This window comes from Engraulis encrasicolus, chromosome 2, assembly GCF_034702125.1.
Source record: "Engraulis encrasicolus isolate BLACKSEA-1 chromosome 2, IST_EnEncr_1.0, whole genome shotgun sequence".
In the NCBI taxonomy this organism is placed as follows: Eukaryota; Metazoa; Chordata; class Actinopteri; order Clupeiformes; family Engraulidae; genus Engraulis; species Engraulis encrasicolus.
In genome coordinates, this window is record NC_085858.1 from 52,606,247 (window position 1) to 52,633,118 (window position 26,872).

Below are 26,872 nucleotides of genomic sequence, written 5' to 3' on the forward strand. Positions count from 1 at the left end.
TTTTTTATATGATGTTACGGGTATTTATAAGATTGTTTTATTGTACTTTTATCATGTGTGATTTTTTAAAAGAATTTTCTTTTTAAAACAAAGAAAAAGAAACGAAAACACAATCCTGTACTGTCTTTATTCTGCTTTGGAAACGTCATATGGGTATTTACAATGAAGACATTGCTGATTTATTCTGTACATGCCACAAATGTCAGATGTTTGACTATGATCAGATGTGTGCACATCCCACCTCACTGAGGCTGGTCGCAGGGATGGAAACACATCCATTAAAAAAAGTGAAGTCGGTGACCATTGCACAATGAAATCTCCCTTCTTTTTATACAGAAATGTTTACTGAATCCTGCACCTTCTAAACAGATGAGCGGTGGCCTATCACAACTTAAGTTACAATGAAATCTCCCCAAAGAGTTTATTTTATGGGATTAAAAACTAGCGCAATGTGTGCACCCACCAGTGTCATGTAAAGATTGGTGGTTTGGCCCATTGCACTTTATTTTCATTAATTCAATAAAAATTAGCTGCTTTTGTGGGGAGTGGATGTGTAGGACATGTACACTTCACTGTCTTTACAAATACCATTGTGTCTATGAAAGACAATCATACAGGGGTGTTCAAATGTACATTGGCCTACGTACTGAAGCAGTTATAGTTTGATCTTGTGCAGAATTTAAAGTACAAACGTGTGTGGCGGTTTTTGCAGGAAAATGTTTACATTAATGTTAAATTACATGACAACGTTTTTGGTCAGACAATGGAATGAATGTAGGCTATTTACAGGCTATATATATGCTTTTTTAGCAGGTGATATTTTCCATCATACTGTAAAATGAAGTTAAGTAGTGCTTGAAGGATACTACTGAGAGATCAAACACGTATTGAGACGGTGAACTGAACTACGGTATTGGATAGTATTGGAGAAAAATACTACCATGATTACATCCAACTTACATCCACATGTCATGGAGTCTGCACAACTTCAAAAGCACATAAGCACATCTCAGTTCATATATACAAAACAACATATCCTGGATTACAAAATCAGAGCCTTTGGCTTGTTGGACAAAGGGCATGGGGTTGATGATGGTAGGCCAGGCCTACACAACAGAGGTGTTGTGGTAATCACAAGTTCATCTGTACATCCGTCCACATTGCACCTCTGCCCTATAAACGTATGGTCAGTCCAGGTACTTCTCTGCCCGTCTTATTTGGCAGTACATCATCATGGAGAAGACCAAAGCCAAGAGCTGAAACAAGAGACATCATCATTATACCAACCCATAAGAACATATGAAACTAGAAAAATGGAACCATGGAATACAAGAATGCCATGAGTATGCAACAGCCGGCATACAATATTATGCACTAAATATTTTTCCACCTAGTTATTCACCAGTGTAACAGAATGCCTCTAGTAGTAAGTGTATGCAGTTTTGTGTATGAAAGCAAAGGGATCTATTCCAAAAGCAAGAGCATTGGGCAACACTTTACTAGACACTCTCTTCATCAGATTGACATGACATTGTCATAACTATGACATCACACTTGTCATAAGCATCAATGAATGTCAGTAACTGCTGTCATTAATTGCCATGCGGTACCTTTTTACTGTCAACCTGTTGTTTGAGATGTCTGTTGTGACAACAAACTTTGTGCCAAGGTAATTGACAATTATTGACTGCAGTCATAAATATGCATTACTGTTCATGACGAGTGTTATGGCATAGTTATTATAATGGCATGTCTTGTGAAGGAGGGTGTCGTATTATGTCCTGCTGTTTGATAGGCCTACCTGGACGATGACGATGCAGATTCCGAACACCATCACCGATGTGATGTTTTCATAGAGCCAGTTTTTGGCCTTCTCGTAGCAACCCTGTTGATGATGGAGAAAGAGGAAAAATAATTTATTTGAATTGAAAATTTGAACTGAATTGAAACAGAATCGTATAAATTCATGCTTTGTTGTCATAAGACGGTGACATCTGACCTCTTCCCATCTTCGGTCGCAGGTGTCCAAGTCGCCGGTCATGCAGCAGGAGGCTGGATTGCGGGGATTCCCTTCGCTGATGTTGCGCCAGTCGAACTGGTTTTCCACGCCACAGCACTTAAACTAGGGCGAAACAACATGGCAAGCACCAATAACAATCAACAACAACAACATGCCCACATTTTAACAGTGGGCTCGTTTTTATAGTCATCGTGTTTGTTAGAGTCGATTTGGTTATTTACGGACAAACCATTTTCTGCAGCGAGTCCCATGAATGTTGTAGACGTGTGTCGTTATTGTAATTCCTCATGCCGTCCAACAAATCATTTTTTGCCATTTCTTCCAGCTGTTTTCAAGGTCGTGGGGAGAAGGTGAAGGGATAAACAAGAAGCAAAAATAGAAGTGAGTGTAGGCCTATGTGTGGTAAGTCACAGAAACACTTACAAAGCTAGTCAAAAAGGAAGCTTCACTGACCTCATCATCGTAAATATGAACAGTCACAGTCAAAATCACCTCAGTGACCACCAGAATTACAAGGATGACGAAAAACTGTAAAACATAGAAAGGCGGGTTAGATTTTTTTCCTCAAGAAACCCAGTTACTGGATGTTTAAATATTGCTCACTAGGGGGAGTCGATGTGCTATGTTGCACAGTAGGCCCACAGAATGTCTGCCTCCACCTTTTGGGCTTCCTGACGCTTCTTTCCATTCACAGAAAAATGATCTGAATTTATCTCACTCTTTGACTGACTTTGATGTAACTGACTGTGTAAAGCCACAGGATTTAAAATAGCTTATGTTTACTGAAGGAGGAAGACTGTGCTGGATAAAGGAGAGCAAAATTTGAGTCTGATTGTGTTGATGTGGTAGGCCAATGTTTCTCAACCTTTAGGCGAGGCACCCTTTCAAGGAGAACATTTCCAAGGCACCCCAAGCATCGCATTCGATACCACAAAAGCTTAGAAAAGTAGCCTAACACATTTGGAGACGTCACACGACCTTCGTTCAAAGTTGCTGCTGACTGGGGTGACCTATATTTACTTTATTGTGCGTAAATGCCAGATGAAAGATTCCACTGATTAGCATTAACTCATCAATTTAGACAAATATGTATTATATTCCATATTTTTTTTATCAGCCACGTTTCCGCGGCACCCCTGAGGGGGGCCCGCGGCACCCCAGGGTGCCCCGGCACCCCTGTTGAGAAGGCTACCAATATGTACAGTGGGGCTATAGGCCTACATTCAAGGAAGGTTATGTTTAGGTTTTAGAGGTTTGCCAGTCAAATTATCAGCACAGTAGACCTACAACATTAACATTGAATCAATAGTAGTAACATTTACTGTGGAGAAATCAAAGAATGGCTTAATTTCAGCCTTAAATTAGCCTAGGCCTACTAAAAAACACATAGGCCTACATTCATAAAAACATACAAAATAGTTAACATGTTAAACTCCTCATTGCTGTCATTGCAGTGGAGAAAAAACAGTGAAGTGACCCAAAAAAATCCCCAGAACGTCCCCTATTTTGATGTTATTTCCGTCTTTGTTGTGTTCCAACATCCCAACATGCAGCTGTGCCAAGAGATGTCTCACCGTCATCAACAAACAACGCTGCTCCTTCAGGGCCCCCAGGCAACCCAGGAAGCCCGTCACCATGGTGATCCCCCCGGCCACCAGCAGCAGATTGGCGGCCGAGAGCGAGGGAAAGGACAGCGGAAGAGCTGAGATATCGGCCTGCTTGAAGGACAGCCAGACCCCCACGCCAAACAGTCCACATCCTCCCAGCTGCATGGCAGATTGTAAGGTAAAAGTTCAGATATTAACAGAAGTGAACACAGTGCTGGTTTCAGTTATGAGTAGTTAAAACGTGATAACAATGTTATACAGCAGGCCTACATGAGAGGCATTGGCTTAGCACCCAATTCTGGGCCTTTTGGTCCAAGGTCCAGTCAATTTATAATGTCAAGATGTTAAAACAAAAATCTGACCCCGATATGTGGGGCCCTGGTGACTCTGTCCCCGTATTTTCCCCGTATTATGACTCCCCGTATTATGAGTTGTGCCCTATCTCTTAGCCTATACCCTTATAAACCTATAGGCCTATAACCCCTTATATTATCAGAGCTAAACAGTTGAGATATATTATGAACATTATGGGCATACAGCAGTTTGGAAAATGTAAGGTGAGGTAAAACTGACCCAGAATATTAAGTTGAAGAGGAACATGAGGTACTTGACGCAGCACAGGCATCTCCGTGTCACCGTCATCCTGGAAAGGGTGGGGTGGTGAAGAAGACGGATGTTACTGTTACTGATGCTTGATTTACAGACAACAGATAATCATAATTGGCAGAAGACTGGCGCGTCAACAAGCAGTTATGTAGATAGATATAACATCATAATTAACGTCTGTTTATCCAAAGTGGTCCCCGCCGTGGTGAGTTTCAGCGTACGACCGGCCTGTTCTGCTGACAGGAAATGGGCTTTCCAGAGAGGAAGTGGCCGGCCCTCTCCCACCTCTGCGCTAATTGTGTCGTTGCAGGTCATTTCACAATAGACTGCCCTCCCTGCCCCCCCCCAACCCCACCCCCCACCAACCCCTCAGCTCACTGCTGCTCACTGCTACCCTGCTGCTCAATCCCAGGGCCTCTGACAGCTTTGGTAGAGCCCAGGCCAAAGTCATGTAAAAGGCCCCCCCCACCCAATACATACAATGTAATGAGGAATGATTTCTGCGATTCCCTGGTCCCAGGACATCTGACCCCTTTGCCCCCCCCCCTTGTCAACTTCCCTGCTCATTCTATCCAGCGTTCACCACACCACAGGGTGAAACCCCCCGTGTCAGTACTCCTCTCCTAAGGGTAGTGACATGACTCACAGAGAGAGATTTTCCTGTTTTTGCCAGGATGTGTCTGTCAGGAACCATCTCTCTTTCCCCTGCAGCAGCTGAACGCTATTGTTCCGTCCTTTAGGAGGTCTCTAGTAGTCCCTCCTAACATGGAGGTCTCTTTCTCTAGTTCCCAGTTGTTCTCTTTTCTCTCGCTCGTGAGAGAATGACGTGTGATGTTGTTGTTGTTTTTAGATTGTTATTAATTTTAGGGTAACCTCCTAACATGGAGGTTTCTTTCTCACTCCCAGTTGTTCTCTCTCCTCTCGCTCGTGAGAGAATGGCATGTATTGTTTGATGTTGTCGTCTGTAGGGCTGGGTAAAATAATCGAGTTAATCGATCGAATCGAAACGAAATTCACATAATCGATTCACAGGGCACAAAATCTATTTTTTTGGTTCTTTTTGTTTAATGTAGGTCTATGGAAAATACCCAGTCAATTAGGCCTAGGCATACTTATTACAAATTAGCAATCTGTTAACACTGTCAAGCCACAGCCCTTTGACATTTTTATATAAAAATAGGTAACAGCATCTTTTGGGGGAAATCCTGGCACCAAGAAGGGAACGGATTGAATCGATTTGGAATGAATCGAATCGAATCGAATTGAATCGTGATTAATCGATTCAAAGCCCTAAGAATCGAAATCGAATCGATACAGGAACATGGCTGCGATACCCAGCCCTAGTCGTCTGATGTTGTTATTACTAGAACTGGTTCTGCAGCATCAAAGAAACTCAGTTTGAGGTCACGAGCAGATCTCAGCTGAGCACCCAGAGAACTTTGATGTGTCTGAAGTGTCTGTGCAGAGATTACGGTAATTTTGTTGATGACCCAATTAAACAAGTCAGTAGACTGTGATTCATTTACTGTACTGTGCTGTCACTTAACTATTCCACTCTCTGCTCCACCCATTTAGAAGCGGTATTGAATTATAATCCTGCATGCCCATTTTGATATTATGAACATTTTAATATAGCCTACTATTTGTTTTAAGCTTCCTAGGAAAAGATGAGAAGTTCAGTAATTAAGTAACAAAGCAACATGCCAAGGCACTGATTTTTAAGGAGCAAATGGGAAAAAATCGCTCTAGAAACCTCACACCTCCGCCTACTTTTTCATTGCATCCCACCTGAAAATGAAATGCCCAATCAAATCCAAATCCAATGGCAGATAGAGTAATCCAAGACACAAATCAAGAGGCTTCTCTGGTGGAAGACGACTGCATGTGTTTTATGTGTAACAACTATGTGGAAGCAGACAAAATTGATGAAAGTTACACAAATTTACACCCAGCCATAGTCATAACTATGTCGTGGTGGCCACACTGTAGTCTCATGTTAAGCCCTCAGAGGAGAGAGTGGCCTCTGACAGTTAGTCTTGGTGTTTAGCTCCGTGTCTAATGTCAAGCCCCCACCGCGTACCCTTTCGCCTTACCTGCGGTTGGTGCTGAGATTCCTCTGAGGTGATGAAAGGGTAAGTGGTGAAGCTGACAGTCAAAGCAGGCAGGGAAGGCAATGGCTATAGACCCTCCACAGGACCCTCACAAGCACTCACTCACTCACTCACACTAAACTCGCTGGCTTAACTTCTTCAGATTCGGCCACCAGATAGATACCTCTTGTTGATACCTGAACTGCTCTCCTCAGCTTGCTAGCAAGTATGCTTTGTAGCCGACCACCACAGATCAGATTCTCCAATTAGATTCCGTAGTAGATGTTCGCATGGGGTCCTCCTGCGCTGCTTGCGTTCCCCCCCTTGTTAGGATTCCTTTGACACAAGAATGCAGCACTAGATGAAAACCAGTGCCTGTCTGGTTTTCCTTTAGAACTCAAGTGTAGAAGTTTGGCAGAGTGGGCTATCTTACTCTTCTCCTCTCTCTTCTCTCTCTCTGTCTCTCTCAGATGTTTACTCTCTTCTCTGGCTTTGTTACGGCTGTAGACTCGATTGTTTGGCTATTTTTGTCTGTTGCTCGTCATCTTGTCGTATTGTTTTTCCCTTTGTTCCTCTTACCCACTTTTTTGTATTAGTCCAAAGTTTTGCCTCTTTGGTCCCCTGCTGTCAATGGTTTCCAGATGTAGGGGTTTGCCCTCCCCTCCCTCTCTCCCTCTCTCTCTCTCTTTTACTCCCTCCCTCCCTCTCTCGCTCTCTCTTCTCTCCCCCCACCTCTCTCTCTCACTCCCTCCCTCCCCCTCTCTCAATCTCTCACTTTTTTCCCTCCGTCTCTCTTGCTCTCTCTCCCTCTGCAGAGAATTCATTCTTTTCCACTGGCCCTCTGCACGATCCCCCTCCCCCTCTCACCTCTCACTCAGTTACCCCTACACCACTACTCTCCAACCCTAAACACGCACGCATGCATGCATGCACGCATGCACGCACGCATGCACGCACGCATGCACGCACGCACGTACGCATGCACACACACACACACACACACACACACACACACACACACACACACACACACACACACACACACACACACACACATACACATACACAGACAGACACACAGACACACGCACGCACACACACACAGACACACACAGACACACACAGACAGACAGACAGACAGACACACACACACACACACACACACATACACAGACAGACACACAGACACACGCACGCACAGACACACAGACACACAGACACAGACAGACACACAGACACACGCACGCACACACACACAGACACACACACACACACACACACACACACACACACACACACACACACACACACACACACACACACACACACATACACACACAGCCTTTACTAGAGAGCTACCTGAGTGGCCAAACGTACACGATAGGCTTCTCTTTTGCTGTGTACGCACAATTTTATGTCCATTGTCTGCAAGCTCTCCATCGTTCACACACACACACACACACACACACACACACACACACACACACACACACACACGCACGCACGCAAGCACAAATATGTACCTACTTACATACACACGCACACACTCACACACATGCACGCACGCACGCACGCACGCACACACACACACACACACACACACACACACACACACACACACACACACACACACACACACACACACACACACACACACACACACACACACTGCACACTTTTCCTTCCTCCCTTTCTTTCCTTTACGAACCCTCTTCCCTGACTTAGTTGTGTGTTTGTGCCCCTTATATACTTCTGTACCTTGTCATGGTTGGAAAACAGGCTTACGTAACATTCATCAACGCTTTGTCAGTAGATCTACAGATAAAATGTCACTATGGTGGCAAGGTTATTTTGTTCCCATGGCAATGGCTGTGTATGAATTTGGCCTCAGTTTTTACTGTAGCCCTAAAAGAAAAGCCGAGGCAGTCTTTATGACGCTGATGTGAAATTAAGTAGGTCACACACTCCCCCTGGTGGCCAACATAAAAATTCCTGAAATTCCCTCACATAAATTACTGAAATGATTTTGCAAACAAAATACTGAAATTAGTTACAAAACAAAATAGCCATTTTACAGTAAACAATACTTTATTAAAAGAAGAATCAGATCAACATTTATCAAAATGTATCAATTAAATTATGAACATAGGCCTGCATGTATAATTCACTGTTGTGTGTAAAGGCATAAAAATAAGAACGTCCCTGTATTTACATATCTGTATTAGGCATAAATCCAAAGGCACAGACTCTCACTGATAACTCAGATCAAAACAATCATCTAAACACAGCAGTACGATAAGGTAACATTTCATTCACAGTGAGAAAAGAATTACTGTTCTATCTGGTGCATATTTCATCCTTTAGCTGGTCCTAACACCATAACCACTTACTATGCTAGGACCAGGAAATTACAAACATTCAAATTTCTTTGATTGTGATATTTGGTCACATATACTACATACTACATACTACATTCTGAGGCTCTTAAGATAATCTCTGAGGCACTCTCGTTTGCAAGCAGTTTTGTGACGATACAGAATATGATTGTCCAGTTGAGCCAAGACTCTTCTCACCACAACAATTAAATGGGTCACTGACATTTTTTAGTAGTAGACGTTAGGTGGTGCAACCACAACTAAGACCACTACTGAGTTAATTTATGTACAAGCAATGAGTGTGTTTTTTAGATAGTCCAGTAAAAACAAAACAAAGAAAATCCATCATTCATACAATAGTGGCATTACTATATATTATAGTGGTTTCACCACCATAACGTTTCTACTACAAAGGTCAATGAAACACTAGATAGTCCAAACAGATGGGATGTAAACCCTGAACAATGTCTCTTTTTCTCTTGAACCAGTGGACACACAGGTTTACCCATAGGTTATCCCTAGCTTTCTCCATGTTTCCCGTAGACTGGGTGACGTTCCTATTGATGCCTGTGTGACAAGTCTTGAGAATCTCATTTGAGAAGGCACTGTAGGCTGTGCAGATAAGGGGTGCTACAGGGCCTCTAGCCCCTGCCCTTGTGCTCTTTGATGTCCTAGTGCAGTCGTTCTTAACCTTTTTTTCTGAACGCACCCCTTCCCTGTGTCTTAGACCAGCCGCGCACCCCCAACACAAACTTCTGCACATGTATATGCACTAATTTTTTTTTTAAGTGATTCATTACAATGATTCTTGCTTGAGACATTAATCAATACCTTAATGACTTAAAATGGGGACCATAACATGTTATAATTTGGTCTTAATTTGACCTAACTATAATGTTTATAACCATAATTTTGGGCAGAACCTCAACACAAACAAAATTCTGCGCAACCCCTAGAATCTCCGGCGCACCCCCAGGGGGTGCCCGCACCCCAGGTTAAGAACCACTGTCCTAGTGCCCCTTTGACAGGGCCTTTTTTTATTGGCTAGTGAGCCCATATAGACCTATGGTCTATCAGGATGTAATTAAAATTTAGTTTAATACAGCTGGACAACACAGACAATTGACCAATTCTACCAAGGACATTTCATAGTAACTTTCTTCACTGTAAATTTACATACATAAAGTACTGCCCATATATTACAGGTTTTTCATTGGTCTGGCTCATTTCTCAAAACAGAAATTACATTCTCAAAATAATGTGGAAAAATCCCAAAACAAACAACTAACAATTTGTCGTTTTAACTGAATGTCGTTTGAAGAAATGTCAAGAAATTAGACAAACAACAGTTTTCAAAAAAATCTTAGCCCCTGCCCCACCAAAGTTCTCTGCACGGCACTGTTGCACTGTCTGGACTGGAACACGCGGCCGGTCACACTGCTGTGGTCTGGCAGAAGGCTATACCTCCGTTCAGCACCTCACTCGTCTCTCCCAACGTGCCCCCTGTCTCCTGCTGCCCTGCCCCTCCCTCCTCCGTCTTCCCTGCACTCCCTCCATCCTGAGAGAAGACCGGTGGCTGCGCCTCCTCCTTGGTTGGTTTCACCTCCTCTGCATCCTCGTCGATGTACAGCAGTGGCGAACGCTCCGACCATCTCCTGGCCTCCTTCGTGCCGTCCGCTCCCACGGCCTTCTCCTCATCGCTGGGCGCAAACGAGCTGAGCATGGGTTCGGCGGCCATCTCAGCTAGACCACCACCACCATTACCTTCCACATGATCTCCATCACCCCCTTTGCCCTCACAGTTGTTCCCCTCACCCGCCATCAACACGGGCCCGGCCCAGACATCATCTTCCCCTTTCTTCTTCTTGGACCTTTGGCTACGTCCATTCATGCCTCCAAAGACGTGATCTGTCCTCTTTTTCCTACGCTGGACCAGCAGAGCGACGCAGATGGCACCGACCAGCATGGCCACTAGGGCGGCGATGACGATCCACAGCCAAAGAGGCATGTTTGACTGGTCGTCATTTTTCTGTCCAGGGGGAGCTCCAACAGCAAAGGGTGTTATGGAAGCCACGTGTGTGCCGGGACTGGATTGTAGGAGCACCAGAGGTGTTACCACTGTAGTGGGTGCGAGTGTGGTCGTCGCCTCTGTCGTATCTTCCACAGTGGTTGCTTTTGGGGTTGTCGGAGTTGAACTGGACTGTGTAGTTCCAGGAGTTGTCGGAGGAGGAGGAGTAGACGACGTAGTTTTGCTTGTTGTTGGAAAAACAGTGGTGCTCAAACTAGTGGTTGGACCGTCCGTCGTTCCAGTGGTTTGGGCTTCCACAAGACTGCTGCCCTCTGTGGTTGGTTGTGGGGTCATTGTGGTCTCACTGGAGAGAGCTGTGGTCAGACCTGGTGCCATGGTGGTCTCTGCTTCAGTAGATGTGCTCTCTATGGGAAGGCTGGTGGTGACTTGTTCTGCCTGATCTGTCTGGTCATCTGGAGTGGTGGTCGTCTGGCCGTCTGGAGCGCTGTCAGCAGTTGATGTGGAAGGAGGAGTTGTAACCTCCACAGGTGTGTCTTTGTGTGTGGTTCCATCCACAGGAGGGAGCAATGTTTGAACTTCATCTGAGTCTGTTGAGAGATCTCCTGCCTCCTCAGGAGCAACTGTTGTCACGGCAGCGGACGTGGGTGAGTCTGAGTCTGAGTCTGTGGCAACTTCCTGTGAGGAAAGTGGCCGAAGAAGGGAAGGGCAGAGGAGAACCACAATGAAAAGTGACACAGGCCGACCCATGCTTGAAGAACAGTCAAGGGGTCAGGTTCACAGATGGTTTCTGGATGGTTTTGTGTACCCTTTTATGCCTGTGTAGCAGGCCTTAGTGTTGTGTATTAGTGACCTAGTGGTCTATCCTGGAGGTCAGAAAGTGGCCACAGGTCACAGAGTTCATTTGGCCACGTTCACAGAGCCAAAAGAAAAGGTGACAGCGAACATAACTATATTCTCCTCTCTTCTTTTCTCTTCTCTTCTCATTTCTCTGTGTGCACTTCGCTGTGTCCTCTCGTGCCCTCTTGTTTTGTTGGCACTGATGCTGTGCTGCGTTGCACGACTTGGTGGTTGCAGGCAAGCACGTAGGCAGGAAAAGACAGCCCTGCTTTTATTTTCTTCTCTCTCAACCTTCACCTCCCTTTCTCTCTTCCTCTTTCCACCTCAGTTACTCAAGGAGGGTTTCTGGTTGTTGCTCAGCCTCGTTATGAATACAGAGGGGGATTTTTTTTCAACTGCCAAGCTGAAGATGGTGTGACCACTCGGAGTGCTGCAAGAAAAGAAAACATTGTGATCAGCATGATCTGTTAAATGTGTTAGGTATACAGTTAAGAAATTCTGTCCGTACTTGATCACACATCATGATTAGAATATAATGTCTGCAGTGATTACAATACAGTATAATGATAATACATATTTTTTGAATGACAAATAAATCAATAAATGGTTATATATTTAAATTAACCCCTGAGGCTCTGCACTATGTTATAACCTTTCGGTCACCAAAATCGTTATGGCTATGTCTTAATCTGTTACTTAAGGCTCTCGGTAATGTAATAGCAATGTTGTTATGATGTAGTTGAGTATTTTCAGCAAATAGTGACTAGGCCCTCCGGCGACCCCATGTACACTAAGAGGCTACTAGCTGTTAATTTTAACCCTTTAACATACAGTATGTTTGTCTGCCTGCTGCTATTGTTTTAGTAGGATGGGGGTTCGGTTAGTCCTCTCAAGTTACTGATTAAGAAGTTTGAGAATCTGCACATTGCTATGATTTTTTGTGGAAAAAAGGGAGAATCGTTTTGGATGCACAATTTCTGTTGCAGCAATATATTGTATTTAACCCTCTTTTTATTATTGCCTTTGAACTTTCAACTGATAATTGAATCCAAAATATATTATAATCAAGATGCTGTTATTTTACTGTCTTGGCAAAATGAAGGACACTGTACAGGTATAGTATACAGTATACAGTATTTTCTATGAATACAGAGCCAAAAATATTAGAGATGTACAAAGTAATTTGACACAACGTGGGCCCATAATCATAACCAAATCACAGGTCTTGGTGATAAAATCGTGGTAGAGGTCTTTCGCAAACGCATGTGTTAATAATGGAAGTACAATATGTTCTTCCTCTTCCACCTTACAAAAGATCTCTTATGGTGTGTATGTCCGTAAATGATTATCACTTCTCCTGATGGTCTGTTTGAATCCACAGTAAATGTGCGTCAGGCCATTGGGTAAAGCTATTTACTCTAGAGTCTGCAAGCATGAGAACAGACCTTACCTGACACCTGTTGAGGTGACTTTGTTGTGGCAACGTTGCTCATCAACTCCCTCGTTCCACTCTCTCCTTCTCCGTTCCCCTATCACTTTGCCTCCATGCCACACGCTCTCGCCTTCTTCTTTTTCTTCCCTCTCACTCTGTATCGTCTGGTGCAAAAGACACAGTTTGTCGCTGCTGTGGCTAGATAGTCGGGTGGCTGGACAGAGGCCAGGCAAAGGCTTCACTTGAGTTCTGTTCACCTCAGCACTCTGCCCTCCTCCTGTGTAACGGTCGGCTTTGCTCATCTGCCGCTTTGTGAAAGGAGAAGTTTAGAGTCATCAGAGGAAGCCATTCGCTGCGCTAGGCAGGGCTGGGGCTGGGTGTTGTGCTGTGTTGAAAGGTGTGGGCATGACTTTGTGGTGTTTGCATGTGTGCGTCCTCGCTCGTGAGCGTGATCATGATCACGTATGTTTGTTTACCCAGGCTTAATATTGGTGGCATCTCTCTGTTGGATCCTCAAAAACCTACAGACAGACACATGCTCACACTCAGCATGTGTGTGTGGTGTACGTGTGAGAGGAAAAAGGTGTTAGGGTGATGGAGTTCACGAGAAACGTTAAAGACAGGAAGCTGGGCGTGTGAGTCTCACATCAGCTATCAGATGCACATCAGATTTGACTGTACAGTGTGCTCTCTACACAGTTCTTGGAAACTTATTTCAGTAGAAGTGAAGTCATGTCTTCTGATATGTTGCACGGTATGAAAACACACACTAGTACAGATGGATATAGAATTTATTTTCCTGCCAGTTAACTTGGCAGTTAACTCACTCACGCATTTATTAGTGAGTTTGTCCTTTTGTCGATTGTGTCTTTGTCAATGTTTGTCTAAATGAGTTATGCATGCTTGCAAATACAGTATTTGCATGTACTTGCATGTGCTTGAATGGTATGTACAGTACATGCCTAAAACAAGGTTTAAACATCTTAACCCATTGACGCCTAAGGCACCTGCAAAAAAGGGTGCTGAATGCCTGAGCCCTTTTTTAAGAAAAGCTGCCCACAGCCTATAAAAAACGAAATATCTCAGCTTCTGAAGCACATAAAAATATGCTCTAAGTTGCTCATCTTTCATTAGAATGTGTTCATCTCAAACAAACAGAGACTTTGTTGCGCAATGCAACATCAGACATCAATGGGTTAAATCTGTAGTTCTACAATTGTAATGAGTAATTGGATGACACTTGTGTTGACTTCACTGACTGGGTGTTTTTACTTGAAAATAGACAAAAATAAGCCTTTTGAAATGTATGGGACCATCAGTTATGCCGTGTTGACATCAGATATATAGACAGCTGACATCGCTGTTTGACAAATACTAGAATTGGTATTTTTTATCCAGCACATACATCTATATGTGTTCATGCATAGTTTTGATCCCCTCCGTGCGAGTCTGCAATGTAATGTAAATAGCCACGGAAATAAAGAGAATGCATTGAATGAGAATGTGTGTCCAAACTTTTGGCCTGCACAGTACGCAAAGGTGACATTTAATTAGGTGGCATAATCTGTTCTCTAATAGTGAGTGCCAGCAGAGGGTGTGTTCCCTGAACGGATGAAAAGTCAGTATCATTTCCTCTTTCTCTGTAAAGCAATCTCCCATAACTGCAACATCTTCCTGCCTTGCACATGTGAACAGTCTCACGTTTCTCAAACACCTGAGGCAGCAGCTTCCACTAAATGCATGCGTGTCCAGAACTGAGCACTTTGACAAATAACAGGATCATGGTTGTAACAAATATTTACTTTATAAGACAAAACACAGAATAATTGACTACTTTTAATACATTAATATACAAATGAATGGCCCACAGTAGCAGACGAAAATTGTGAGGCTCAAACGTATTGGTCCAGTGTCTGTAGGCAAGGCAAGGCAAGTTTATTTGCACAGCATGTGTCATACACACAGTCCTTCTGTCCTTGTGCACTTGTGTCCTTTTAATCCATGTCCATATTCAGTCTGCGTTCCAATATGCGACCTTGCGTCCTCCACTTGTGCTTGTGGCCTCGTACCAGGAAGTAATATGTCATGATGACATCACCGACAACAGCATTATATTTCAATATCTCGCAAAAACTCAATTGTAAAGTAATTTTCTCATTTGCAAACTGGATGGTGAATGAAGAATAGTCCCCCAAAAATAGTTTTGGCTAAACTGACAGCTGGGAAACTTTATTGTTTTCTCCAGGGAGGCGGGGGCAGGAGGCGGGGTGAGGCCACAAGCACAAGTGGAGGATGGGAGTGTGCCTATTGGAATGCACTCTCAGTCTACACATAGTGAGTCTCCTCCTCCTCCGGTATTGTCTGGTGATTCCGGGCCTTGTCCCGGCCGTACCAAAACTCTGTGATATCCGCAACAGTCACTCTGGGCTGAGACCACAGCCCCCCGTTCATCACCTCCCTCTTCCTCTCGCTGCCATTCCTCCTCCTGTCTGAGTCCCGCCTCCCTCTGTGGCGGTCGCTGCTGTTGGTCATGGTGGCGTTGGCGTACCAGAACTCCACTCTCTCCTCCACAGTGGCGCTGGGGCTCGCCCACAGGCTGTCGCACTCCTCCGCAGTTCCCCTTTCCTGCGCTCCTCCTCCTCTTCCTCCTCTTCCTCCACCTCCCGCTCTCCCGTTGACCCCTCTCCCTCTATCTTTCTCTCTCTCTTTCTGCACCATCCAGCTGCCGCTCCTCCTCACCGCGCTCAGCCGCGCCCACAGGAAGATGCTGAGGCCCAGGAAGAAGGAGGCCAGCATGGCCAGCACCCACATGGTGAGGAAGAGGGTCAGCTTGGTGGAGAGCAGAGTGGAGACCACCTCAGGGCAGTCTGAGGAGATAGTAGTGGTGCGACTCTGTGGGTCCTTTGGGCTTGTGCTGTCCCCTGTTGATGTTGTCACCCATGAGAGTGTGGTCACCGTGTGTGGTGGTGGCAGGGTGGAGGAGTTGAGGGGTGATGAAGTGCTATCGGTGATGGCGACAGACAGACTGAGGTTTGACGTGCCACTCTCCATGTCCGTGCTCGTAGATGTGTGTGCTGTTGGAGCTGGAGAGGTATGTGCCGTTGCTGCTGTCGTTTTGAGAGTGGCGAATATCGTCCTGAGGTTTGTGCTGAGGCTGCTAGTGGTGGGTGTGGTGGTGGTGTGTGTGTCATTGTCAGTTATTGTGACATTGAGCTGGACACTTGAGGTTGTGGTAGTGTCTGCCTCAGGCGTCGTTGCGTCATGCCTCGCTGGCGTGCTGCCGGTCAGGGTTTCCCCTTCCCTCTCTGTCCCAGTGCTGTCTGGCTCCGACTGAGTCGAATGCCCCGTGGGAGACATGGTGGATTCGGTGTCGCCTGAGGATTCGGCCAAACCTGCTGCACTGGACTCTGTGTGGATTACACTCCAATCGGTGTCATTCGTCCCATCGACTGAAGCCTGGTGCGTTACTGCCACAGTGTTGCTACTCTCAGGCCCAGGGGGGGTTGTCTGTGAGCTGGCCACGACTCCCCAAGGGCCAGCAGTGGCCTTAGGCCCTTGTGGAGGAGGAGATGGGCCTGACGTCTGCTGGGAGAGCCAGTGCTCCTCTGCTGTGGTGGGACCCAAACCTGTGATCTGAGTGGTGGTGGTGGTCTGCTCTTTAGTGGAAATGACAGTGAGAAAGGATGAGGTTGTGGCTTGCGGCTGTGCTGCAGGTGTGGAAGCTGTATGAGCAGCCAACCCGTCAGTGTTAGTGTTTAGTGTGTTTGTCTCCCCATTTGTTGTAGTCAATCCGAGGGTTGACCATAAAATGTTTGTTTTTTCAAGTGATGAATCTGCCGTAGTTCCATCTGCATGGTCCAGTTTTTCTGTGTTGTCTGTGCTGCTGACGTCCGACTGTGCTGCTGATGGTGTTGTAGTTTGAACTGCCATTGTTGTCGTCGCTTCTTCTTCTACTCTTGATGGTGATGATGAAACGCCTCCCACGGCTAATTCTTCCGACGTCGTGCTGAACCTGAGGTTTGTTATGGTTACTGCAGGGGTTGCCATGGCGTTACTCCCATCGAGCAAGGAAGCCAGGGTCGATTCAGCGAGGACATGGCACACGCAGACAGCCACAGAAAACAGCACCCAAATCATCTGAGAGTACAGCGCCTGTGCATAGCGTGTCGATGTGATCAAGAAGAACATTCAAGAGAAAAACGAAATGTCAGCTCTCAGACAGCAGATTCAGGTTGTTTTGGTTTCAAAATGACATGACCCTTTTCAACTTTGGATACGTGTCCAAATAAAAAAAAAATCATCACCAACAATACAGTCTACTTTACTAAAGTCTTTCATTGTGCATGTGAGTTATCAAGGCATTTATTATCAAACATATTAACATGACTTACCATAGCTGATCTTTTTTCCTCTCATGTCGCATTGTCCTCCACTTCCTACACCACTTCTGCTTGTGATGTCGAGGCACCAGCTCTACTGTGGCTTTCTGGGAAATCTCAGGGGACCAATCATATCTTAGCGACGACAAAAAAACTTCCTCCTTGACTGTCATAGTGATAGAAGGATCATAGTGTTGTTGGGGGAGAAAAAAAACAGGATGTGGTTTTTTTAACGCCTCAAATCCACACTCACTACAACTCATGTGTCACCGAACAAGTGTCACATTTGAGCATCCGCTTGAGTCAGTTTCACAGTAGTTCATTTCCAAACTTGTGATTAGATCATTTACCGTAACACGCTCTGTGTTGTGTGAAGTGTGTGTTGTACCATCAGAGTTGAGCAAACATGGCATTTCACAAAATGGCCTCCCAGAAAAGGCCACATACTTTGGCTACCACCAGGGCAGGGCCACTGACAGCTTTGGCATGGCCCAGGACAAAGTCAGCAGAGGGCCCTTCACCCAAATGTATTGAGGATACAATTTTTGGCCCTATCTCTTCCTGGGCCCGGGACAACTGACCCATTTCTCCCTTTCTTTCAGTTTCCTTAATCACTGGCAATCAGTTTGTTTATCACTGTTGTGTATATTGTATCACTGGAAACCACTGAAAATCTGGTCATTCACTCATCTGCCAGTGATCTACTACAGCCTCCCTCTTCTGTCTGTTTGTCTGTCTATTTACTGAACTCTTGTCCGCAGTAATCTCTCTGTGTTGCTGTGTCCCTGCTATGTTGCCATAGGCTGCGTCTGCATTTAATTGGGGATTGCCTTGGATTAGTGGCCCAACATTGACCTAATCTGTCTGAGTCATTGGCACAGGGACACGTACTAACACTGGTGACAGCAAAGGGAAAGTGGAAGGGAAGTAAACGACAAACACAAAGAGGGACAAATAAGGACAGGTAAGAAGAAGAAGAAAGATAAGGTTACGGTCGACGAGGCCCGTTAAAAAATGGAGAACCAGGAGGACAGAGAAGTAGACAGCGAGGAGGAAGAGTGGGAATCGCCCGCGGCAATAGAGGCCCAGGACGAAGAGCAGGAGGAGGACGCTGAGCTGGGTATTGGGGCCGAGATAGACGACGACGAAGAGGCAGAGTGGGGCTATGACAGCGAGATGGTGGACTGGAACTGCTTCCTGGACGGGGACCCGGTGGTGGGCATACAGGGAGACCTCCTGCCCGGCTGGAAGCCCACCGAGCCGGTCACACCCAACCAGGTGCTCAGGCTGTCCGGATACACGCTGGGTGAGTGAGTGGATATGCGGTTGCCGTAATGGCTGCCCATGATGTCATCTCTGTGCTATACACTTTGGTCGATGTACTGTATACCTGTAGATGCAGTCTGTATGATAATATAGTACTTGACCTAAACTCTATGACCTCTATGACAATACTGTTGCTAATAACTTCAGGGCTGCCGGCAGTTTTGACAAAATCATCTGAAAAGCCCCCTCACCCAATACATTATGTAAGGAGGACGCAATTCTGGGTCCCCTCTCTCCTTGGGCCTGGGACAACTGACCCCTTTGCTCCCTTGCCTGCTTCCCTGGTTAGGAGTTATTATCAAGATTTCATCAAATGTACACTTATGTAGGCTTTCATTTATCTATGATATTACAGTCAGACAATACTGAGACAAATGGAAACATACCGTCTCTTTCACAGGAGCAGGTGATTAGGACTAGAGGAGTTGGTATTGCTGAGCAGCTTTGAGTAAAAGTGCTTACATGAAGCATATCACATCTCATAGTTTCCAGTGCAAAGTAGAGAAGCTTGTGAATGAGAATTGCATGCATATCCTACAAATACATTACGCTCCATATGGAATGTATTGGCTGGCATGTTGTGGCTATTCATGACATTGTGCACTCATTTAGTTGATTGAACATAAAGGAAACAAGCCCACTTTTGCAAACTTCATGGCGTCTACAATATGACCCAGATTCAGAATAGTTTGTCTACAATATGAATCACACCAATAAATCACATGCGTTTGCAGCATCATGCACTAATGTGTTTTCCAGAAGAGGCCCTTCAACAGTGATACAGCACACATGCTGCTACTTTCCCAAACATACGCCCTCTAGTGTTGTGGTTTTTAAATGAATGTGGAGAATGTACACAAAGTTGCCGTTTGTTGGCATAACCTGTAATTGTTTTAAGTGCTTATTTGATTGATTATGGATACAGTCAAGTCACTATGGCTGTGTCCTCTGTGCAGTCAGGGCAGTTAGATATACATTTGCAAGACAAAGGAGAAGAGTTACAGTATTTGCTGAATTTGGGGGGTGGTCACCTTTTTTATTCGGACAGGACAGCGAAGAGTGGGACAGGAAATGAGTGGGAGAGAGATATGGGGGAGGGCTGGCAAATGACCCCGGCCGGAATCAAACATGGCTCGCCGCCTCGCCGGCAGTACCCTACCCTTAGAGCCTTGGTACTTTGTAGGTCAAGGCCTTCCTTTGAAACACTGTCAGGCTTGGAGCGGTAAGTTAGGCCAGAAATACACTTATGGTAATTTTGTTGTGTTCATTGATTTATTCATTTGAATGTTGTACTAGGTTTGTACAGAATCAACTTTAATGGGCATGTGTGTGCAATATTTTTATGTTTAATTCTGTCAGAACCATTTCAGTCAAGAAACACAAGAGAAGAATATAAATGAAATTTATTTTATTGAAATTATGAATTACATTTGGCGGTAGCAGTTTAGGGAATTCTCACCCCAGCAGGACAGGGCAAGAGATAACCCCCCATGAACAGAGCCAAGCGACGTGATAAGAGAACATGTCACATCATACACGACAAGGTGGAGCAGGGGAGGTGGTGGGTAGCAAAAACCGAGCAGCATACAATTGAGAGGAAGTGGATAGAATTTAAAAGGCGTGCCGAAGCTGTATGGCCAATCGCTAGGGAAGAAAGATTATCAGCTGAGGGAATGCACCTGGATCAATTAGGAATTAATTAGATGAAGGGGAGGGCAGCAAGCTTCTTGACTACCATGGCCTGGCCAGAACTGACGTTAGTACTTTAATTAGTTAATTTCCAGAATTCATGCTGGCCATTCAGAAAATGTACCTTTCAAACAAACACTTCCCACCACCATTAAATTCTAAGTATTCATTATTACAGGCAAAATTGCATTTTACATAGGCTACATGAAAAGGGGGTCTTTCTCCATGGTCCACCATTTTTAGCGGTCCTGTAGACATACTGTACCAGAGATCTTATAGAAAGAGATAGACCTTCAGTTAGGAGACCTTCGGAGTCCTGAGTTGAGAATAAATGGAGTCCCCTTAGCACTGTAGATGGCGGTAGCGCACTTCTCATGCAAACACCCCAAAAATAGAGGAAGAAGGAGGGGACAACGCCCCCTTCAGAGACCCAACTTGAGCACACTCTTTTGCATTGGGTGGGCGTGTTTTGAACCCCTTTATCACTCCACCCTCTTTGGTCATACTAATACATTTTGGATTGTTATTTATTAATATTCATGAAAAGATCAAATTTGGCAATAGGCAGCACAGTTTCAATGAGCAGCATAGTTGCAATACCTACTCTGGCCACAATCTTAAATAGTGCACCTTTAAGTAGACTTTAAGTAGATTTTATTTCATCTCTCGAGGGCCGTTTTTGGCCCTTGAGGCCGTTTTATCCGGCCCCCGATGAAATTTTATTGTTATTCAGCTTCACATGAAATATGACATATTTTGTTAAGGAATCTTAGAAAATGCATTTGCAATACATTAAAGGGACACTCCACCCATTTTGCATTAGGCTTTCCATTGATAGACACCCAGTCATACTTTTGAATGGTCTTTCAAAAATCTCTCAATTCCCCCTGAGATTGGAGAAATCCACATTCATCTCTTAACACTTCCTATGTCAATGATGTAAAAATGGTCATTTTGCATCATCGACATAGGAAGTGTAAGAGAGGTGGATTTCTGTTGAGACTACAAGCCTTTTTCCCACCTTTTCAACCCCGCCCATAGGGGGGTGGACCTAATGCTCTAACAGACCTATCACAGATCAGTGTCCCAGTGCTTTTGAAATCACTGGCATTGAGGCTCCAGTAAGCAGTGTTGCCAGATTGGGCTGTTTCCCACCCAATTGGGCTGCTTGGGATGGCCGTCTGCGGGTAAAAATGGCTTTTTACAGGAAAACTCGCCCAATCTTTCCCATCGACATCAATAGAATTGGGCGGGATTTAGTGCTTCCAGGCGGGTTTTGAGCATTTTTTTGGGCTGGAAATCATCAGCCTCATCTGGCAACACTGAGAGTAAGTCACTGGCATAGCTGGAAAGGAGAAGCTGGAGCACACTGCAGCTTAGTTTTCAAGACTTTATTTTGTGCACACACCCGACCAACGTTTCGGTGTTGCTACACCTTCTTCAGAGTCAAATGATAGCAAGAGAGAGACACACATTTCAGGACTTGACATTCACAGGTGATCCCACTTGGTTTGGCTAAATTGGTCTCATCTCATTGCAGGTAATTGACCCCACCCCCCCAACACCAGGACAAGATTGCAGACAATTAGACAGAGAGGCTTTGTGGAAAGGCATTTTGGATTCATACTCTAAATTCAGTGGAGCCTCAGGGCATAAATGAGGAACACAATATGTCTTGCTCTCTGTAACAAATTGTTCCAGCATCGCGGCTGTGGTCTTCTAATAATTGTAGCTGTGGTTTTATTGACAATGTTCTTTGTGTATTGTTTTTTTCACTTTTTTATTTTGTTTTGGGAAGTTGGCAAGCTGTCTAATTGTCTACAATCTTGTCCTGGTGTTGGGGGTGGGGTCAATTACCTGCAATGAGATCAGACCAATTTAGCCAAACCAAGTAGGATCACCTGTGAATGTCAAGTCTTGAAATGTGTGTCTCTCTCTTGCTATCATTTGACTCTGAAGAAGGTGTAGCAACACAGAAACGTTGGTCGCGTGTGTGCACAAAATAAAGTCTTGAAAACTAAGCTGCAGTGTGCTCCAGCTTCTCCTTTCCAGTGATGTCTGTCCCACTGTGATGCACCTGCAAGCAGGGTTGCCAGATGAGGCTGATGATTTCCAGCCCAAAAAATGCTCAAAACCAGTCTAGAAGCTCAAAATCCCGCCCAATTCTATTGATTTCTATGGCTAAAATTGGGCGGGTTTTTCTGCTAAAAAAACATTTTTACCCGCACACGACCATCCTAAGCAGCCCAATTGGCCGGGAAACAGCCCAATTTGGCAACACTGCCTGCAAGCTGAGGGAGGGATGATGCAAAGAGTCCCAAATAACTGGGTGTGGCCTGTGGAACTTGAGCATTGCAGTGCATTATGGGGATTGTTGTCACAAATCCACAAGCACTAAAAAGTCATTTTCTGCCTTTTCTTGGCTAAGAAGGCACCAAATTAGAAATGTATGTTACTATTCTACTATACATATGACCCACTTTCAGTAACATATTCATGTCTCCACCGGTGGAATGCCCCTTTAAGTTGTATTCAGGGAACCTAGAGAAGGTGGTGTTTGTTTAAAATGTGGCTGCCTTCAATATAGGCCAAAAGTGAAGGGGAAAATCCTGGTTTATGTTCATAGTACGGCCCTCGGAGGACTTTTACGGCCCTCGGATGAATTTGAAGTGGCCCTTCGAATGAAAAAGGTTTCCCACCCCTGCTTTATTCAGAGCAGCAGTGTGGTGTCAGTGTTGATCATTTGCTAACTGGAGTGCATCTGTGTGTTTCCCTTCCTTGTTGTGTTTATTGCCACGTACAGACTTCTTGTGCTCGCCTGAGGATAATATTTACAACATCATCTTCACACGCTTCAAAATCAGGGACCTGGACAGCGGCGCTACCATTCTCGACATTAAGAAACACTGTCCAACAGGTATGTCGCAGGGCTGCGGACAGCCTTAGGCCCAGGACAAAGTCGCCTAAAAAGGCTTCCCACCCAATATACAATCTAATGAGGACCCAATTCTGGGCGCCCTCTCTCCTTAGGCCCAGGACAAATTACCTGTTTGTCAGCTTCCTTGGGTATGTGTGCAGTGCATGAACTCTAACCCAGAGTAGGGACAGAAGTGCTGACATTCAGATCTGTGTTTGTGGTTTGTATAAGCTATCGCATAATGAACCCTGCTACATGGAATCCCACAAATATTTGCATATACACGACTCTCAGAGAGCTTTATGCTGTTAGCCAAAATTTCATGTTTATTTCTGTGGGCTGAGGTATTTTGATACGGCCTTCTTGCCCCTCGGTACATAACATCAGGGCCGCTAACAGCTTTTGCCAAGCCTGGGACAAAGTTATCTGAAATCCCCCCTCCCCTCCATCCAATACATAGTGTAATGGGGACCCAATTCTGGGCCCCCCCTCTCCCTGGGCTCGGGATAATGGACCCCTTTGTCTCCCTGTAAGCTTCCCTGCATAACATGCTGAAGGTTTACCAAAGTTCCGTAATATATATACAGGACTTGTCAATGGGACGGCATGCAGAGGTGATTATAAACAGATCATGTTGGTGATAGTTCAATTGTATTTGAATGAAATGGGCTGCTTTTGGATTTTCTCATTTGTGATGAAGCTCCTTTACTCATCTCTTCCTTTATTCATCCTTTCCTCTCTCCATTCATCCCCCTATCCCTCCAACTACTCTCGTTTCCTCACTCTATGCATTCTTCCACCATCCATCCATCCATATATCTGTTTCTCCACTGATCCATATAATCATCCTGCTTTTCTTCCTCGATCCCTCTGTTCCTATTTCCTTTCCTCACTCCCTCTCGTCTTCCATCCATTCACCCATCCCTTTCTCCCCCTTCATACTCTCCATCCCTCCATCCATCTATCCCTCTATCCCTCTGTCCATTGCCTCACTCCCTTCATTCATCAATTGTCTCGCATTTCTTTCCCCCATCCATTGCTCCATCCCTTCACCTCTCCCATGCATTCCTCCCTTTCTTCCTCCACTTCCTCCTCTATTCTATCCATCTCTCTCTCCGTCTCTCCCTCTCTCTCCCCATGCCTCCATCCCAGATATCATCAGTGAGCAGCAGCAGCAGGAGGCGCGAGAGCAGGGACGCTTCATCCAGTATCACTTCTCCCCGGCCTTCCTCGCCCTCAGGGACATCGGAGCCACGTAAGTTGATATGGAATATTAATACACACAGCTAATATATACATGTATATCTTCTCTCTCTCCCCCCTCTCTCTCTCTCTCTCTCTCTCTCTCTCTCTCTCTCTCTCTCTCTCTCTCCCTGGCTCTCTGTGCATGAATGTGTATGGTTATGTGCATTGTGCTTACATTTGTGTGTATGTATGTTGTTGTGTGTGTGTATCATATTGTGCATCATCACATTTACCTCGAGCTTCTCTATACCAAACAATTTACTCTAACAATAAAAAGCACAATATTTTGTTGTAACAGTATAATAACAAAACATTTACAACAAAATGAATGTCTCCATTTTTTTACCCACAGGCTGGAGTTTACAGTGGGCACCAACGCCGTAAATAAGTTCCGTCTGATAGAGAGGCATTACTTTAGAAACCTGCTGCTGAAGAGCTTTGACTTTGAGTTTGGCTTCTGCATCCCGGACAGCAGAAACACCTGTGAGCACATCTACAGCCTGCCTCAGCTGGAGCCGGAGATGGGTAGGCCTGGAAAGCAAAACAACAACACTGATCTGAAGTCAACTACGCATACGCATGGGGAAGAGACATGCCATTGTGCCATCTGTGTAGTGAAGGAAACTATATTGAAACCATATTACTGTAAATTGGTATGATATTAGAGTATGAAAAAAACAACACTGATATTAATTCAACAGTGCATAGGCATAGAGGAGAGACATGTCTTTGCGCCATCGGTCTAGTTGGGAAACTATGTTGAAATTGTACCCTGGCAACTGGCAAGCCATATAATAGCGGACAGAGGCAGACCAGATTCATAATCAAGATACGATTCTACCCTATGGTGTGTGAAGCTAGACCAACCTGCCAGGCATAAAACATATTCTGACAGTATGGCTGAGCTAATTTACTTGGCCATTGAAGCTGCGTAGGCTATTCTTGGACCTGACGTTTCACCTATGGAAAACTTAGCTACAGTATGTGCAGAATTATAAAATTGCTTTAGTCTTTACTAACACATTATGACTTGATCATATCCATTTTAGTAACAACAACACTAAAGTAGAGGGCATGTCTGAAATTAAAAGGCAGGCAAGGGGGGCTGCACTATTTCTACTCAATTTATTTACACTCTGTAAGTGTATATGTGGCAGTTTGCATAATACCCAATATATTTACACTGTGTAACTAGTAAGTTGGGTACATTGGGTATACCTCCTTCTCCTGTTTGTTAATGTTGTTGATGTTTGGCCAGTTGAGAAGAGTATCCTTCTACACTTGCAAATTCAAAACAAGACTTGTATAAACAGCTTTTTAAATGTGTCAGTGACCAGTATACTTGTATTTCAGTCTTATAAGTGTTTGTGTGTGCGTGCCTGCGTGCGTGCCTGCGTGCGTGCGTGCGTGCCTGCGTGCGTGCATGTTTCTGTATGTGTCTTATTGTGTTTCTCTCTTCCCAGTTGAGGACATGATCGCGAGCCCCTTTGAGATGCGTTCCGACAGCTTCTACTTTGCTAACAACAAACTGATCATGCACAACAAAGCTGAGTACTCCTTCAGCCCCAAGTATAGCTACATCATCTCGTCCTAATATGGCCACCTGCCACGCTTCAGCTGGTCTAAAAGGGGGTCTCCGAAACACTGACAAGGATTTGGGTGTGCTGAATTTAGTCCTTTTTATGTAATAGATTTCCCAAGATTCTGAGCTTTTCTGATGTTGGTAAAGAACACTGGTGTTACTGATGTAGATGTGACTTTCATGACTTATTTACAATAAGACAACCTGTAATAAAGGAATGATAATAAAGTCTGTTGTGTGAATTAAGCTGCTTTTTGTTTATTTTTGAATGTGTTGGATCCAGTTTTATGTAAACATTTAAGGATAAATTCATAGTGTAAAGTTGGGCCATGATCAACTATATAAACTCCTTGATATTATTTGATATTGACATCTTACTGTATAAACAAATACTCTAAACCCAAAGGCCTGTTTTTTTGACAGAGAGTCAAATTCAAGTCATGGCCCACTGGTTTGCCACAGACTAACATGGAGATGGAGATGGCGGAAGAGTGAAACAGACTATACTGGTCCCAATGGCAGTAGGGCCAAGCCAGGCAAGGCTCCTTTCATGGAGGAGGAAAGTGTGCATAGCATCATAACCATCATGATGCATCATGAAGACAGCTTAACATGCCATGACATCAGCATGTTCACCACCCATGAAAGTTCACCTGCCTGTTTCAATCTCTCACCATCTCTACTTTGCCTCCACTTGCCCACAGTGCAGACAAAAATGATGTGGATCACCGATTGACC

General features: G+C 44.7%; 4 protein-coding genes across 5 annotated transcripts; 1 reads left to right on the forward strand and 3 right to left on the reverse strand.

The window, feature by feature from the left end:
- Nucleotides 1-108: 108 nt before the first annotated feature.
- tspan4b (tetraspanin 4b) lies at nt 109-7,089 on the reverse strand. Of its 2 annotated transcripts, none has more exons than XM_063191186.1 (8): nt 6,508-7,089; nt 4,201-4,270; nt 3,595-3,786; nt 2,474-2,548; nt 2,250-2,345; nt 2,000-2,122; nt 1,802-1,885; nt 109-1,256 (listed from the first exon to the last, which is right to left on the reverse strand). In XM_063191186.1, the coding sequence occupies exons 2-8, from the start codon at nt 4,267-4,269 to the stop codon at nt 1,188-1,190; spliced, it is 708 nt and encodes a 235-aa protein (XP_063047256.1). In that variant the 5' UTR covers nt 4,270; nt 6,508-7,089; the 3' UTR covers nt 109-1,187. The 2 variants fall into 2 exon arrangements, with proteins under 2 accessions (XP_063047256.1, XP_063047248.1); XM_063191178.1 differs by having other exon boundaries at nt 6,327-7,088.
- Nucleotides 3,716-26,380, forward strand: unc119.2 (unc-119 lipid binding chaperone B homolog 2). The gene is made up of 6 exons (XM_063191166.1): nt 3,716-3,805; nt 18,178-18,681; nt 23,194-23,307; nt 24,460-24,562; nt 24,905-25,077; nt 26,016-26,380. The coding sequence occupies exons 2-6, from the start codon at nt 18,390-18,392 to the stop codon at nt 26,144-26,146; spliced, it is 813 nt and encodes a 270-aa protein (XP_063047236.1). The 5' UTR covers nt 3,716-3,805; nt 18,178-18,389; the 3' UTR covers nt 26,147-26,380.
- On the reverse strand, nt 9,686-13,815 carry si:ch73-248e21.7 (mucin-2). The gene is made up of 2 exons (XM_063191053.1): nt 13,015-13,815; nt 9,686-11,994 (listed from the first exon to the last, which is right to left on the reverse strand). The coding sequence occupies exon 2, from the start codon at nt 11,472-11,474 to the stop codon at nt 10,131-10,133; it is 1,344 nt and encodes a 447-aa protein (XP_063047123.1). The 5' UTR covers nt 11,475-11,994; nt 13,015-13,815; the 3' UTR covers nt 9,686-10,130.
- Nucleotides 13,829-18,169, reverse strand: si:ch73-248e21.5 (mucin-2). The gene is made up of 2 exons (XM_063191023.1): nt 17,388-18,169; nt 13,829-17,148 (listed from the first exon to the last, which is right to left on the reverse strand). Exons 1-2 carry the CDS (start codon nt 17,388-17,390, stop codon nt 15,322-15,324), a joined length of 1,830 nt encoding a protein of 609 aa, XP_063047093.1. The 5' UTR covers nt 17,391-18,169; the 3' UTR covers nt 13,829-15,321.
- Nucleotides 26,381-26,872: the final 492 nt, after the last annotated feature.

What these genes read in the sequence shown, in the direction of transcription:
- tspan4b (XM_063191186.1), bottom strand. Translation starts at nt 4,269, where the DNA reads ATGACGGTGACACGGAGATGCCTGTGCTGCGTCAAGTACCTCATGTTC. An exon ending in AGCGTTGTTTGTTGATGACG is followed by an intron (nt 2,549 to 3,594) that starts GTGAGACATCTC and finishes TATGTTTTACAG; the next exon opens with TTTTTCGTCATCCTTGTAAT. An exon ending in GGGACTCGCTGCAGAAAATG is followed by an intron (nt 2,123 to 2,249) that starts GTTTGTCCGTAA and finishes GTTTCGCCCTAG; the next exon opens with TTTAAGTGCTGTGGCGTGGA.
- si:ch73-248e21.7 (XM_063191053.1), bottom strand. Translation starts at nt 11,474, where the DNA reads ATGGGTCGGCCTGTGTCACTTTTCATTGTGGTTCTCCTCTGCCCTTCC.
- unc119.2 (XM_063191166.1), top strand. Translation starts at nt 18,390, where the DNA reads ATGGAGAACCAGGAGGACAGAGAAGTAGACAGCGAGGAGGAAGAGTGG. An exon ending in GCTGTCCGGATACACGCTGG is followed by an intron (nt 18,682 to 23,193) that starts GTGAGTGAGTGG and finishes TGCCACGTACAG; the next exon opens with ACTTCTTGTGCTCGCCTGAG. An exon ending in CTCAGGGACATCGGAGCCAC is followed by an intron (nt 24,563 to 24,904) that starts GTAAGTTGATAT and finishes TTTTACCCACAG; the next exon opens with GCTGGAGTTTACAGTGGGCA.